Raw genomic sequence first — 15,099 nt, 5'->3', positions numbered from 1 at the left:
GGGCCCATCTCTAGCTACTTCACTTGAGGATCAGTTTCGGGAGCTGTTTTGTATCTGTGGAGACTTTCTTCTATGATAGGAGTTTACAAATTTTGGAGGAGCGTAGTGATCTTTTCAGAGATCCTAGGCAAAGTTTACTTTGTCCGGGCCTGTGTTCTTTGCAGTGTTTGCAAAGAAAGGAGGGTGTTTTGCCTGTGAGGTGTGATTCTTTCACATGGATCACTTGTTTGTTGCTGATTCTCAGGATCTTGTTACCATGACAGTTTATATTCCTGCTTCCCTTCCTCATTGTAAGGAATCTACCTTTGCCTCTCTTTGTGATGCTTCTGAGGATGCCCCTCCCCCTACCACTTTGATGCGGTGTGCAGGTTTGTTGTTTTGGAGGATGGACTTTTAGACCCAGTGGGATGCTTTGGATCTGTGGTTGCTAACCGTGCCTGAGGCACAGTGGTACTTCCCGAGTTTTTTGGATTTGGATCAGAATCAAGTTGGGCTTGTACCAGTCCGACGACATCTTTTTTCAGAGGGGGATGTGGAGTCCTTTCATCTTGCGATGCCCTCCTCAGTGGAGTGTGCTTATGTACAGCATTGGGCAACTCATGGTACGAAGTTTGAGCAAATGGACCCCATTTTTCTCCAGAGTCTTTACATCTTGCGATGCGGACCCTTTCAGAGGATGCTTTTGTACAGCATTTGGCTACTCTTGGTACAGAGTTGGAGCAAATTGACTCTATTTCTTTTGAGGGTTCCAGTGAGGAGCAGTTTGCTCCTCCCAGGATTGATTATCTACAGGATCTGATCTTGGTTGGTTTTGAGGTTTTTCGTACCTTCTCCAGGCTAGAAACACGACATTCGACTTCAGGGAGTGTTCTTACACTTGGGTTTAGAAATATTTTTTGGAGCAGCACGTCGCAACCTACATGGTTATTTTCTTCCAAAGGAGCGGTGTACCTGGCAGCTTGTTCTGTTGCTTTTGTAGTTGAGTTGCTGAGGAGATTGCTTGTGGAGCGTTCTTGATACCTCTTTCTACAATCTTTCATCTTTGATCAAGGACGGGGTCTCTGGCTTCTTGGAGTTCACTCAACATCCGGTACTGAGAGGGGATGTTAGACATCGTCTCCTTGCTGCTGCTGGCATCCGGTGCTGAGAGGGGATGTTAGGCATCGTCTCCTTGCTACTGGCTTCCTGTTTAGTGTCCTATTTTAGCCTTTAGGGCTGACTATGTTAGCTAGAGGGACTGATCACCCCTCACATATTTTTCCCATATTTATCCCCGTTTTATGGAGTCTTGGATATTTATCCTAGTCGTGGAGGATTTATCCTAGTCGTGTAGACCTAGTCGGCTGCCTCTACATGGGCATATATATAGCCGGGTCTACCCTCTCTCATATTCATTGCTTAGCATTGTTTGTTGCAGTCCCTCACATACGAGGTTTTCTCCCCTCTTGCTCAGGACATGTAAGGATTGTTACCTTGGTGAACCATATGGCTTGGGCATGCGTATGGATCATAGAGGTGGTGCCCTTATGCAATCTGGCAAGATGTTTTGTCACTATGTATGCTGCTTCTTTATTTTTGCAGGTACTTAAAGCTACATATGGAATTATGGATATTTGGGACACAGTTGGCTCTTGTGCCTGTGTCTAGTTATTATTCGGCTTATAGAATTATGGAATTCCGGGACACAGTTGGCTCTTGTACTGTATCTGGTTATTATGAGAGTTGTTGACTCAAGATATGAATAAAGTTTCTTTCTTGATACGGTTGGCTCTTATGCCCGTATCTAGTGTCAGATCGTGGATCTGGATTTATGGCTTTAATGCCAGAATCATGAACTATCATGGATTGGCAGTGCATCTGCTATACTTGAAGGATATCTCAATGGTATCAGGTTTATACGGTTGCGGACAACTGCTTTACAAGACGGAGGAATGTCATCATTTGGTCCCTTCACTAGTGTTGACCAATGTTTCACACACTGGGCAAAACCAAGGTGTGAATAGGGATTTTCCACACAAGAAGGCTACAGCATTTTACTGGCATGGTTTGGCTTGGGCAGATTTGGGCCTGTTTATTACTCTGTTTTTGGGCTGAATTGAGAGTTCTCAAGGGCTGATTTATGGCTCAGTTTTGGGGCTGATTTGGCAGGGAATGTCACTAACCTGTGTTTTTCTCTGGACAGTATGCAAGTGTGCACGAGGACATGGTGGACAATGTGAATGGCATCAGATTGGAGTTAAAAAAGAAACCCATGTGTGGACAACCCCAAGTGTGAAGGGGGCAAAGAGATTTTAACTCAAAAGGTTTTAAAAACCTTTAAAAACATTATAATGCCCTTCATGAGAGTAAACGTGGCCCATATACTATTATTGGGGCCACGTGTGTGCTTTTTGGAAAAAGAGGGGCTGGCGGGCAGAAAAGAGGCGCCTCTCTATTGGTACACAGGCGCTTGGGCTTTTCTCTTTCTCTCTCTCATTTGGAGAGGGGCAAGCAGATGACATGGCAGGCGCATAGGGCTGAACAGCATGCCTCCTCTCTCCTTGCAAAAAGGCTGGCAGGCTGGTTGGACCAGCAGACTGTGTTGCTTTTGGCTGGCGAGCTGGGTGGTACGCTGCGACTTGGGTGCTTTCTCTTGCTGGCCGGTCAGCAGGGAGCACAGGCGGACAGACTGCACGGCAACGCACAGCTCAGCAGGCCCACCCACGAATGTCTTTCTCTCTCTTGCTTTTTGGGAGAAAACAGGGGGCTGTCGGGCTGCTTTTGGGCGCTTTTCTATGTGTGAAAAAGCTGAGGGCCGAACAGTAGGAGGAGGGCTGAAGCTGCGGCACATGCTCTTTTCTCTCTCTCTCTCTCTCTCTCTCTCTCTCTCTCTCTCTCGCGCTTGGTGCACAGGAGGGCTGGACTGCAAGCGCTCAGGGCTGCGTGCTCTTCTCCTAGGTGGCCAGGGGGCTAGTTTCACTGGACATAAAGGCGGACAGGGGCTGGTTTTTCATGAACATAGACATCACGTCGATGGCGTTCAACTGATGGAACTTTCAGCTTCCCTTTGCTTTGGTTCGGGACTGTTTTGGAAAGGGTTTATGGACTGTTTTGTGGCAGTGCATGTGGCTACGAACATGAGCAATTTTGAGATTGTTTATGGGCTGCAAATTCAGCGATGTGCTCGGGTTTCCAACTGCAAGTACAGGTCAATTGAAAGTGTTTCTTGGCATGGGAGTGATGCAAGCTCGCATGGCTACGTGCTCATGGAACAGATTGTTTTCTTCCTGCTTGAAAGGAACAGAGGGACCTACAGTTATGGGCATCTTTATGTTTCCAGATGTTTCATGAGGGAACAGGTAACTAGATGTATGCCGTTGTTGGCACTGTTGTTGAATGGTGCTGTGAATGGTTCTGTATGAAAACAGGACAAAAGTTTCAAAAGGGAAACAGGCCTAAGGGTTTCATGTGGAAACAGATTGTAGGTTTCTCAAGGAAACATGTATTTGGGTTTCTCTAGGATATAGGTCACATGCAAGCAGAAGGTACAGGAATGGACACATGTTTGGTACAGCCTTGCTACTGATTGGGTAGGGGACAGGGAATCCATGACAGAGATGGATAGTACCCTTGGAAGGTAGAGAGGGTTGGTTCAAGTGTGTCGACTATATGGTATGCTGTGCTGTGGTGCGAGTTCTCTTTTGAGAGACAGTTTGGGAGTCTGTGTTGTGATGCAAAAGCACTGGATGTGTCAGGGTGTGATGTTGTTCATAGGGTGAGAGGCTATGGATGGTTGTGGCAGCCCTGATCATGGAAGAAAGCTTCTGTATGCAAACTCAATGTGTGAGTCTTTTGATGTGAACAATGGCTGGACTTGTTTGTGGATACCGAGTGGATATGAAGCCATGATGCAGGGTATTTGCAAGCTTCAGGAGTTCTATTGTGACAGCTGAGTTTCCAGCCTTATTGTAATCAAAACTCTTATAATCAATTAAAGAAATACCGCAAGGGGTGCCACTGCGTTTTGGGACCAATCGATGTCCGTGTACAGTTTGCAGGAGCACTCTAGCTCCCCCTATTTGTTTTCCTTTTCTAGGTCCTCGATGGTGTTGAAGTGTTTTGTGTGCAAGTTTGTTTTTGCACCGCCCTTGGTTTTGTCTGAAGACCGAGGCCGGTTGACATGGTTCCAGTGCCGGGACATCGTCGACGTTCTCAAGTAGGCGAGCCCATGGTTGCTCTGGTCGAGACAATTGCCAACTTTCCTAAGGGGTGAGCTCGTGGTTGTCTCATGAGAGTCACATCAAAAGCTTCAACATGTGGAAAGTGAAAAGGAAGTGAAAGAGGCACTACAGGACTTCGTGTCTTTGCCTATATGAGGTGAAGAGCAAAAGTTGAGGATGAAGCTTAGGAGAAAGGACACCAAGGACCAGAAGTAGTCAGCCAAGAGCAAGCAGCAGTTGAAGTGTTATGGTGCAAAAGATGGGTTGAAGGCTATGGCTTTCGACACTTTGTAACCGGTGGTATTTTCACGGAGGCTTCATGGGTTCAGAAGGCAGCTTCTTTCTATGTTTAGCAAAGGTAATCTACTATGCTTCATTGGGGACTTGTGCTTACCACTTGGGTGGAGTGCAAGCATGTTTTGGGTGCCTGAGAATGTATCAGATGACGGAAGTGGAGGAACTTGATGAGGTTCTTATTCCCGAGCAGATACTAGCACACAAGGAAAGAAAGCTACAAGGTAAAGTTTCCCGTCGCTGTCCTGTGAAGTTCAAGAACTATTCACCGATGGATGCGAAGTGGATGGAGGAGGGTGACTTAGCAAATTCACCTCAGGAATTGCAGCTTTATCCTAATGCCTTTGAGTTGGAGTCGACTCTTGTTACGGCTCATTTAGGTTCAGCAAAGCATAGGTCTGGAGCATTGCATGATGCTCAAGAGGGGGGTAGCACCTCCGCTCCCTTGTTACAGACAAGCTCAGTTGTCATCTAGGAGTCGCTTGGTGACATCTTTGTATTCACCCGAAGGTACTGAGGCTGACAGTACATCTGCTTATGGGACTCCTATGATATTGTGTACTAGTCACATGAGATGGTACAGTTGGGTATGGTTCACAGTCGGCCGCACCTTGAACTATAACTGCAACTATGGATAACACTATGGAGGGCATAAGTCTTGCAAGCAATCCTAGAGTTGGTTTGGTTCATGGCTATATGGATCGAACTCTATTTGTGCATGTATGTATACACTTTTTGAGGTATTACTGTATTCTGGTGCCATTGGATCCTGGTACCATTGAGAATACTTTGGGTAATACTCTGGATTGTGTCGTGTGATGCATGTATGTTGGTATGATTCAAGTACTTTAATATGTTCATGGATGCACCACTGGGTGTGACTCCTGCGGGATGGCCATGAGACATATGTGGGAAGTACTTAGTGGATGTATTGTTTTGATGCATTCAGTGCTTTCATATGCTCATGTGGTACCATCAGTCGTGGGTCCTGCAGGATGCCCATAGGCGTAAGGCTTGCGAGCAGCCCTGAGACTGTTACTTTGGAGTAGGTAGAGCATTTTGAGGAGCATATTGTTTGCGACTGCATATATGTGTCATGCATGTGTGTGTCATATGTAGAATGATGCATGGTTTTGTTTTTGGCTAACATAGTTAACGTGTTTCCACTTGGTTTTAGATTTTTGATGCAAGTTCTGAAGGAACAAGCAAGAGTTGTTTGCCACTTTGACGTGACGGTGTGGAAATATTGTGCAGGATGATTGCTTTTGTCATATGGGGAGTCTTTGCTCATAAGATGCCTTACTGCGCCATTGAGTGCAATCGAGGACGCTTGCTATTTTTCAAGAGGGAGGTATGTCACGACCCTGTGTTTTTCTCTGGACAGTATGCAGGTGTGCACGGGGACATGGTGGACAGTGTGAATGGCATCAGATTGGAGTTAAAAAGGAAACCCATCTGTGGACAACCCCAAGTGTGAAGGGGGCAAAGAGAATTTAACTCAAAAGGTTTGAAAAAAACTTTAAAAACATTATAACGCCCTTTATGAAAGTAAACGTGGCCCATATGCTATTATTGGGGCCACGTGTGTGCTTTTTGGAAAAAGAGGGGCTGGCGAGCAAAAAAGAGGCGACTCTCTATTGGTACACAGGCGCTTGGGCTTTTCTCTCTCTCTCTCTCTCTCATTTGGAGAGGGGTGAGCAGATGACATGGCAGGCGGCGCATAGGGCTGAACAGCATGCCTCCTCTCTCCTTGCAAAAAGGCTGGCAGGCTGGTTGGACCAGCAGACTGTGTTGCTTTTGGCTGGCGAGCTGGGTGGTACGCTGCGACTTGGGTGCTTTCTCTTGATGGCTGGTCTGCAGGGAGCACAGGCGGACAGACTGCAAGGCAGCGCACAGCTCAGCAGGCCCACCCACGAATGTCTTTCTCTCTCTTGCTTTTTGGGAGAAAACAGGGGGCTGTCGGGCTGCTTTTGGCCGCTTTTCTATGTGCGCAAAAGCTGAGGGCTGAATAGTAGGAGGAGGGCTGAAGCTGCGGCACATGCTCTTTTCTCTCTCTCTCGCTTGGTGCATAGGAGGGCTGGACTGCAAGCGCTCAGGGCTGCGTGCTCTTCTCCTGGGTGGCCAGGGGGCTGGTTTCACTAGACATAAAGGCGGATAGGGGCTGGTTTTTCATGAACATAAACATCACGTCGATGGCGTTCAACTAATGGAACTTTCAGCTTCCCTTTGCTTTGGTTCGGGATTGTTTGGAAAGGGTTTATGGACTGTTTCGTGGCAGTGCATGTGGCTACGAACATGAGCAATTTTGAGATTTGGTTGGCTGCAAATTCAGCTATGTGCTTGGGTTTCCGGCTGCAATTACAGGTCAATTGTAAGTGTTTCTTGGCATGGGAGTGATGCAAGCTCGCATGGCTGCGTGCTCATGGAGCAGATTGTTTTCTTCCTGCTTGAAAGGAACAGAGGGACCTACAGTTATGGGCATCTCTATGTTTCCAGATGTTTCATGAGGGAACAGGTAACTAGATGTATGTCGTTGTTGGCACTGTTGTTGAATGGTGCTGTGAATGGTTCTGTATGAAAGCAAGACAAAAGTTTCAAAAGGGAAACAGGCCTAAGGGTTTCATGTGGAAACAGGTCGTAGGTTTCTCGAGGAAACATGTATTTGGGTTTCTCTAGGAGATAGGTCACATGCAGGCAAAAGGTACAGAAGGTACAAGAATGGACACATGTTTGGTACAGCCTTGCTCTACTGATTGGGCAGGGGACAGGGAATCCATGACAGAGATGGATAGTACCCTTGGAAGATAGAGAGGGTTGGTACTTGTGTTTTCCAAGGCCAATAAAAGGCAATTGCTAGGCTTCTTGTTGGTCATTCACTCCTTTAGGCAGTGGGATCAGTAGAATAGGACTCTTTTCAATCAGATCACCTTGTCTTTGTCTTTTATTGCATCAAGGCTTTACATCATATCCAAAAGACATCAAAAAATAATCAGATTTTGGGGGACAACCCGGGTAGAGAACCCATGACTACAAAATATTTAGATTTCACGGGACATCCCCGGTAGAGAACCCTTGACTCAAATAAAAAGGACCAAACGTTGAGGAAGAAGAGTCTCCCTCGATGCCAATGAAGATCCTTTTGCATCATCATTTCCAAGCCAATGTGACTTGGAGCTCATGCATATTTTTCAAGGAATATACTATCGATGAAGCCCATGATCCTGAAGACGATCCAAAAGTTGCAAAAATGGGTGTTGTAATGCCCTGGATCACATACATGGTGTCGAAGGTCCCAGAAGTCATGCATGTGAAGGAATTCAATTAAAATCATGTGAATTGCTTCATGAAAGAAGCATAAGATGTAGCCCATGTGGTTGTCTCAGCAACAATGGATGAAGCACCTGTTTGTGCAGCTTGTGTCTCCTCTTTGAAGTAAGCAAAAAGTTGAAAAAGCTTTTGATCTATTAAAGTTCTTACCAAAGAATCATCACACATGATCATGATGTCGATGGTTGTGTTAAACAAAGAAAAGAGGAGCTAGCTATGGAGGCTCATAAATGACAACCATGGCTATGGTATTGGTGTTGGAAACGAGAGCAATGGATACCTGCAAGCCATAACCTCACACACACAAGGAGTACACAGAGAGGCGGCAATGGAGCAACAAGACATGTAAAAGTAGTATGTGTGTAGTCACATCATAACAACAAAGTAAAAGTATGACAAATCCTAAACCATTAGTGGGTATCCTTTCACATCGGATGTCCACGAGAAAAAAAACCCGTCAGGGATAAAAAGTGCCCCTAGTAAGCCCTTGTTCACATGTGGCACTACGCAACATAAAATGCTTTCAAATCCCCCCCATAGTGGTAATGTGAACATGTACAAGGATGCAGATCACTCTCTGTAGGAGAGAAAGTGATAGTGTATCTCTATGTGCTTTGTACAAGCATGGAAGACTGGATTCCGTGCCACGGGCATAGCACTCTTGCTGTAGGTGAGTATAGTGAGTGCACTCACAAAGATTTCCAAATAACCTCCTACGCCATACACAATTAACTATAGTAGTGAAAAATGCCTTGTACTTAGCTTCACAGGTAGAAGTAGCAACAGTGGGCCGTCTCTTACTCAACCAAGGTATGCATGAGTTGGCAAGAAAAAAACAATTTCCACTGGTAGATTGCCGAGTATCATGATCTCCAGCCCAATCTGAATCACTGTAAGCATATACCTGCAAGCTGCACCCCTCGCATGAAACAATCCAAGATCTAGGGTACCCTAAAGATAGCGAAAAATACATTTGACAGCTTGCCAATGCTTACTACCCGGATTGTGCATAAATTTGCTGACCTAGGATACACACCAAACTGAACATCTGGACTGTGCATAAATTTGCTGACCTGGGATACACCAAATTGAACATCTGGTCCTGTGTTGCACAAGTAGATAAGACTCCAAGTAGCCTGACTGTACAAACTCGTGTCGAAGGGCTCACCAGCATCATACATGCTCAGCCTACCTCGTGGTTCTACTAGAGTAGAAATTGGCTTACAATCCTTTGGACACAAATTTATGCAACAATTTCTGAATGAACTTAGATTGAAGCTTAAAGATGCCCTCATTGGTCTACACAAATTGGATGCCCAAATAATAGTGCAATAGACCCAAATCGGACATTTCAAATGATGTTCTCAATTGAGGCATAAGGCAATGGTTGAGAGCTCCCAAAATGGAGTCTCTCCAATCCACAAAGGTAGAGAAAAAGGTTTCACTACAAATTGCACGCTTACCCCTCCAACAATGGCTGCTGAAGAAGTTTCTGAGACTGTTTAGACATCCGTACGCCCATCAGCAGCAACAAATCCATGTATCATGGATAGGCGATCTTGCCCCTCCATCTCCAGATTGCTCATCCAGTCCACATGGGCGGTAATAAGCAGTGTATCCAGCCTGAGACCAACTTGTACCACACTTACCAGATCAAATAGTGATCTGCACCTTTCTGAACTTTCTTGTATGCCATGTTGACATACAATCAAAACTCACAGCTTCTGCGATAACCTCCACGACTTGGAAACTCAATAATTCTATGGAGAATACCAAAGAATGGGTCCCTAGTGGTAAGAGCAACCACTTGCACCATGTCTAGCACGCTACAGTTCCTAATATCTCAAAACACTAAGCCTTGACTGCACAACTTCAAGGCATCAAAATGTTGATGGTTCTATAATCAAAGCAATTACATGCATAATGCCTGCCATTTTCATACTATGACTAGCTGTTGATGCTATATTCGCATGAAAAGCTCCATGTAGATAGATTGGATCTATAGACATACAAAAGAATCCATTTGTACTGCCTCAATGGAAGCTCACCTGCGATAGCACTAAACAACATATCAATCCATAGACGGCTGCACCAGCATCACTTACCGGAATAGCCATGATCATAACTATTTCTCAACTGCTGCCAAGACTTGACTTCTTTATGTAGGGTTAGCCCTTGGCTATTTCGATGCTTAAGTCGTTCCATATTAACAATTGAACAGTTGATCCATATTCCATTTGTCCCGAGCATTGAGGGCAATCCACGCCACCATGGATTTATTTTTGTAAAGGATCAAATGTTTCTTCTTAATGGACTGTGATCCGGGTACATAGTTCATATGCAGATATGCTGATTTAACAGAAGCTTTTCCATGCAAGACGATACAGATAGCAGAGCATGAAGAGAAAAGGCTGAGGTTTTCCAAGTGCAATTCATCCATTTGACTGATTCAAAAACCCTTAATTCTGGTTATCGAACCCCAACCCTCTGCTAAAACCTCCTGATTTCATTCTTCAAATTCTGATCATAGAAACAGACACAAAAGCTCACTGAGATTACCTCAATCTGGTCCCCATGATCTGCAGAGACGAATCACCGGATCGGAAAATGAAGATCGCAAGGGAAGAAGTGCAAAAGAGGGTATAACAACCTAAAACAGCATGACAGAGGCACCTAGATCCAGTAGACGGTGAAGATGAAGATGGACTGTCATTTTGTTATTTTCTGCGTTTTTTAGTCTCTAGAAAAAAGAAGGGCGCTTTCACACTAGGGTTGGACAACTGGTCGGTCATGTGAGATTGTTTGTTTTTGAGAGTGGACAAATGATTTTTTCTTTTTTTTTTTGGGAACAATATTTATAAAGATAAGAGCTTCCATTTACAAAGGACCTCTTTTTACAACTTCCACATCCATCCTACTTCCGATCACTATTAAGTAGCTTACAAATTTGGTCCCACCTCTCCTCCTCCCAAACAAACGATGAATGTTCCCAAGATATATGATAACCCAACTGCATGCAAAGAGTAAATGGTGCAACTCTGTCTTCCTTAATCCAAATTTTCACATCTGGTCTCATGCCAATAGGGTTGTCAGTCAAGGCCAAAAATGTATAAACCGGCTACTTCTCCTTCAGATACCATCTTCTAGTTTCGGGTCCAAATTTTGGGTACTTTGTCTTCAAATCTTTCCCAACGTAACCCTGGCACATGTCAAAGTTTCTAAGGTTACCCTAGTATGTGCTAGCATCTCAACAACCTGAAACCAACTCAACCTATCCCAGCTTGTAAGGCCTGAACTATCTCAACAAAAGAATTATCATTCATTTTATTTACATAATATACAGACCAACACTAATGCACACATCTATACATCGACTCTTTAACACATCCAACCCCTAACTAGACCCTTTTTGAAATATTAACAAGTTCTTGGAATTCCAAATCTCCCAAAAGCAACAATACCTAATAAGATTGAATACTATATTAATAGCCCCTTCAACATCAGTCAATCTCCCCAACAACCAGTCCCTTGACCCCCACACAACAAAGTACCCATTTATCAATCCTATCCCAGAGCCCCCTAATAGCAGGGCAACCCCAAAAGGCATGTCTACCATCTTCAATTGTTGTTCTGCACCTAGGATAGGTTCCAGATGTGAAGTTCCTCTGTAGAAGTTTGTATCCAATGGGACGGACCCACATACAGACCCTCCACAGAAAAGTCTGAACCTTCACAGGAACATCCAGTTCCCATAGTGGTTTCCATCTCTTCATCCAAGTATTAAGGTTCCACCTTATTTGTTCACTTTTTCAAATGCAAAGTTTGCAAGTGGTTCAAGAACATAATTTGTTCTCTCTCTTAGAAAGAGAAAGATATATATATATATATATATATATATATTCATTTATTATATATACGAACCTGATAAATATATTATGTTATATTACAGTATAAATTGTTTACTCGTTTAAATCATTATTTTTATATTAGTACTACTTACTAATATTACCTTTACATTCAGCATTGTATCAGATATTCTATTATACATAACTTAGTATACATAACTTAGTAAAGAAATAATATGTATTATAAAACATATCAATTATTTATGTGTTTTGAGTATTGTTTGTTATAATAACATTGTTTTGTAATTATTTGACCTAAATTATTTAAATTTATCAGTTAACTATGCTTTACTCCCTTGTTTAGCATACTATGAAGCTCTAGGGTTCTATCATTGTTTGTTTAGAGAGAGCTTTGGTCCTTTACAAAAAACCATTGAATCTGAGAGCTAAACATATGTGGCCCTCTATGTGCATGACATTTGTAGGCATAGAGAGTGACTCTTGAAAAAACTTAATTACTTGTGACAAGATGGACACCAACCCATGGGACCTCTTAATCAAATCTCAAATTAAGGCCCAACCACAAGGGACTTCCCTGAAGACATGGAGACTTGCACTTAGGAGACTTGCACTTATAGACCCAAGGTACGTGGAGCCTATTAACCAAAGATTATGAAGAGTCCAATGGAGACATCCATGCAATTAGTCATGAAAAGGATGGTCCATGTGTTCTATGGAGAAGGTCAAACCTCTAGACTCTCAAAAGACATCAACTTTGTAACCATGTTCCTTTGACACCCAGAGAGCTTGCAACCTTGGCAAAGGAGAATATGTCTAGAATCCATTGATGGGCCTACTACTTTTTTAGCATGTACTAGTTTAGAAGTCCTTTAGAAAATATCTTCTTTTTTGGCATGTGCTAGTTTAGAAGTCCTTTAATAAATATCCTCTTTTTTTAATGGTTATATTTTTTCCTGCCTAATGTAGGATATAGTGGAGCAAGGGGGGTTAGGGCCCATTACCCTTTTTTTAGTCACTATATTGGTCTTGCCTAATGCAGGATATAATTGGGCGCCCAGGGCAGGGCCAATCAACCCTTTTTTTTCATAGTTGTTAGTATGTTATGTTTGTGATTGGAGATTTGAATTTTTAAATGTTTTTTAATACCTATGCTTGTTGCTTGGAAGCCATGCCAGTGCAATGCTTCCTCATTTGATGTTCACTTGCTTTAGTGGTCTTCAGTGCAATTGGTTTTGAGAGGCACCGTTCTTAAAGAGCTATATTTACATCTCGTTTCTATATAGTATGCTATTTTAGCATTTCTGGGCACTAGGTAGTAGTAGTCAAATTCCTACTCATATGGTTATGTAATGAGCTTAAATATCTTTAACAGTTTTGTATTTTGAGTAGTAAAGCTTATGTATATCTATGGCAAGATCTATCTTAGTATATGCTTACATTATCTATCTTTGGGAGTATTTGTTATATTATCTATCTTTGGGAGTATTTATTGTATCGACTTATCATGTATAGAAATAGATGTTTTTCTAGTATTTGTTATATTATCTATCTTTGGGAGTATTTATTGTATCCACTTATCATGTATAGAAATAGATGTTTTTCTAGTTAGGTTGTAGTGAGTCTATAATGGGCAATAGTTTTCCCCATTAAGTATGATTACGTCTTCTCCATTTAGAATAAAAGAATGCAAAAGCTTTATAATGGGCAATATCTGATATCATGATGCTTATAGATATAATCTTCCTTGTCGGATTTTTTTAGAAAAAGAGACTGGTTTAACTACTGAATGACTTGCATGAGATAATCCAGATTTGTTGTTTGCATTGCACTAACTCAACTAAAGAGATCCAAGTCATGAAGTGCTTAAATCCATGACAAGTCCCACATTAAGGGTTTTGGGCTCCTTACTCTCATAACTATGTAGATAATCACTACCTAGTTAGCAAGTGGCTAGTCCTCCCCATGAGTTAGCATTAATGAGACTGGTGTTGAAGGTGTGAGTATAAAGTATATAAAGTGATCAAATGTCTGTAAATGGAAAAATATAATAAGTACAAATGGTAGAACGTGAGGCCAGCATAGTCTACCCAATCCTCTGCTCATGTCTATGGGTAATAGTATGTATAACTATGTACAAGGTCACCTCCAAATACAAAATGGGGATCAAAACAAGCTAGGGATCTAAAGCAAGGAGAAGGAGGAACCTCTAGTCTCCATGGTATGTACCCTCATCGTCCTCATGATCATTGTCCTCTAATGCAGGCTGCTCCATCGACATAGATTTGCACCCAATGACACTCTGTCGATCTACCTCCATCATGTCCTCATCACCGTGCAACTCTTATGGTTTAGAAAATGTAATTAGTTGATGTTTGAATACTTTAATTAGAAGTCGAATGACATTTAATCTAGATTACTTACAAAAGTAGCTGGTGGAGGTCGCTGGGTCTTTAGAAACCTATAACCTTGATAGGTGGCCGTCTCTATCTCCAGAGGAGTGGGCTCGCGCCCATAGTCCTTCACCTGCTATTTAAAAACCACATGAGTTATCGATTGATATAAAGAACATAAGATACACACCTACATGCATGTCCAAGACAAAATGTGAACATGTAAAAGTGGCAACCCATCTTGTAGCCTAGCTCATGCCTATAGACATATGTTCGAAATCAAAAAGCATGTGTATATAGACTTAAGATTTATGACATACATTAGTACATAGCTAGAGAGTAAATATTACATACCTTCTTCTAATCCGAAAGGCCCTCCACGACTCAGGATGCATACTAGTGGGGCGGGTATTCTCTGCCACTGCACAATATCTCCTACACATTTCAAAGTCACATCCAAGAAGTTAGAATAAAAAATAAATGCATGTATCAACCACTGTGAGCTGTGAAACACTCGCCCATCAAACTGTCACCGAATTTCATATCACGTATACATAGGTTGCAATAATTTAATGAGTCTAAATATAGATTGCAAGTACAAATAATACATACTAGGTTTATATAATGCAAAAAAAATGAACATGCCATGAATACTTTTACTGTAAACTTATACATAACTGACTTTAACGAATAGTTGCTATAATTTTTATTTTGTTCCAATGGCAAACAAATTTCGAATTATCCTCCGGTACACTACCTCCTCCAGCACGCCTACGAGCTCCTATGATAGGGCGAGGAGGTGTGTCCTCGTCTCCATCGACATCTTCTGCAATCCTCTAGATCCATACAACATGAAGCTAATGAGTCATAGACATAATACGAGCAGAGAGTTCCATGTTGGTGTGTGAATTGTCAAGGCACTCACCAACAGACATGATGGCAATGCCGTATCCGCCGTGAGCTAGAGTTTGGAAGATGCCATGATGCACCGTACCAGAGAGAGAGGATTAGCCTATGGTAAGT

At 42.7% G+C, this 15,099-nt stretch overlaps 1 protein-coding gene across 1 annotated transcript in view; it reads right to left on the bottom strand.

Moving 5' to 3' along the window:
- Positions 1–10,590, bottom strand: part of LOC147632750 (AP-1 complex subunit gamma-2-like) — a 76,243-nt gene extending 65,653 nt beyond the window's left edge. The window contains exon 1 of the mRNA XM_086807599.1: positions 10,380–10,590. Coding sequence (XP_086663725.1) covers positions 10,380–10,396 — 17 coding nt within the window. The 5' untranslated portion in view covers positions 10,397–10,590. The remainder of the gene's footprint in view (positions 1–10,379) is intronic.
- Between the last annotated feature and the right edge of the window lie 4,509 nt (positions 10,591–15,099).

Source organism: Cibotium barometz, chromosome 13 (assembly GCF_041138505.1).
Source record: "Cibotium barometz isolate CiBa-2024 chromosome 13, ASM4113850v1, whole genome shotgun sequence".
Classification (NCBI taxonomy): domain Eukaryota; kingdom Viridiplantae; phylum Streptophyta; class Polypodiopsida; order Cyatheales; family Cibotiaceae; genus Cibotium; species Cibotium barometz.
The sequence above is the reverse complement of the archived record's forward strand: the minus strand, read 5'-3'. Positions and strand labels throughout refer to the sequence as shown.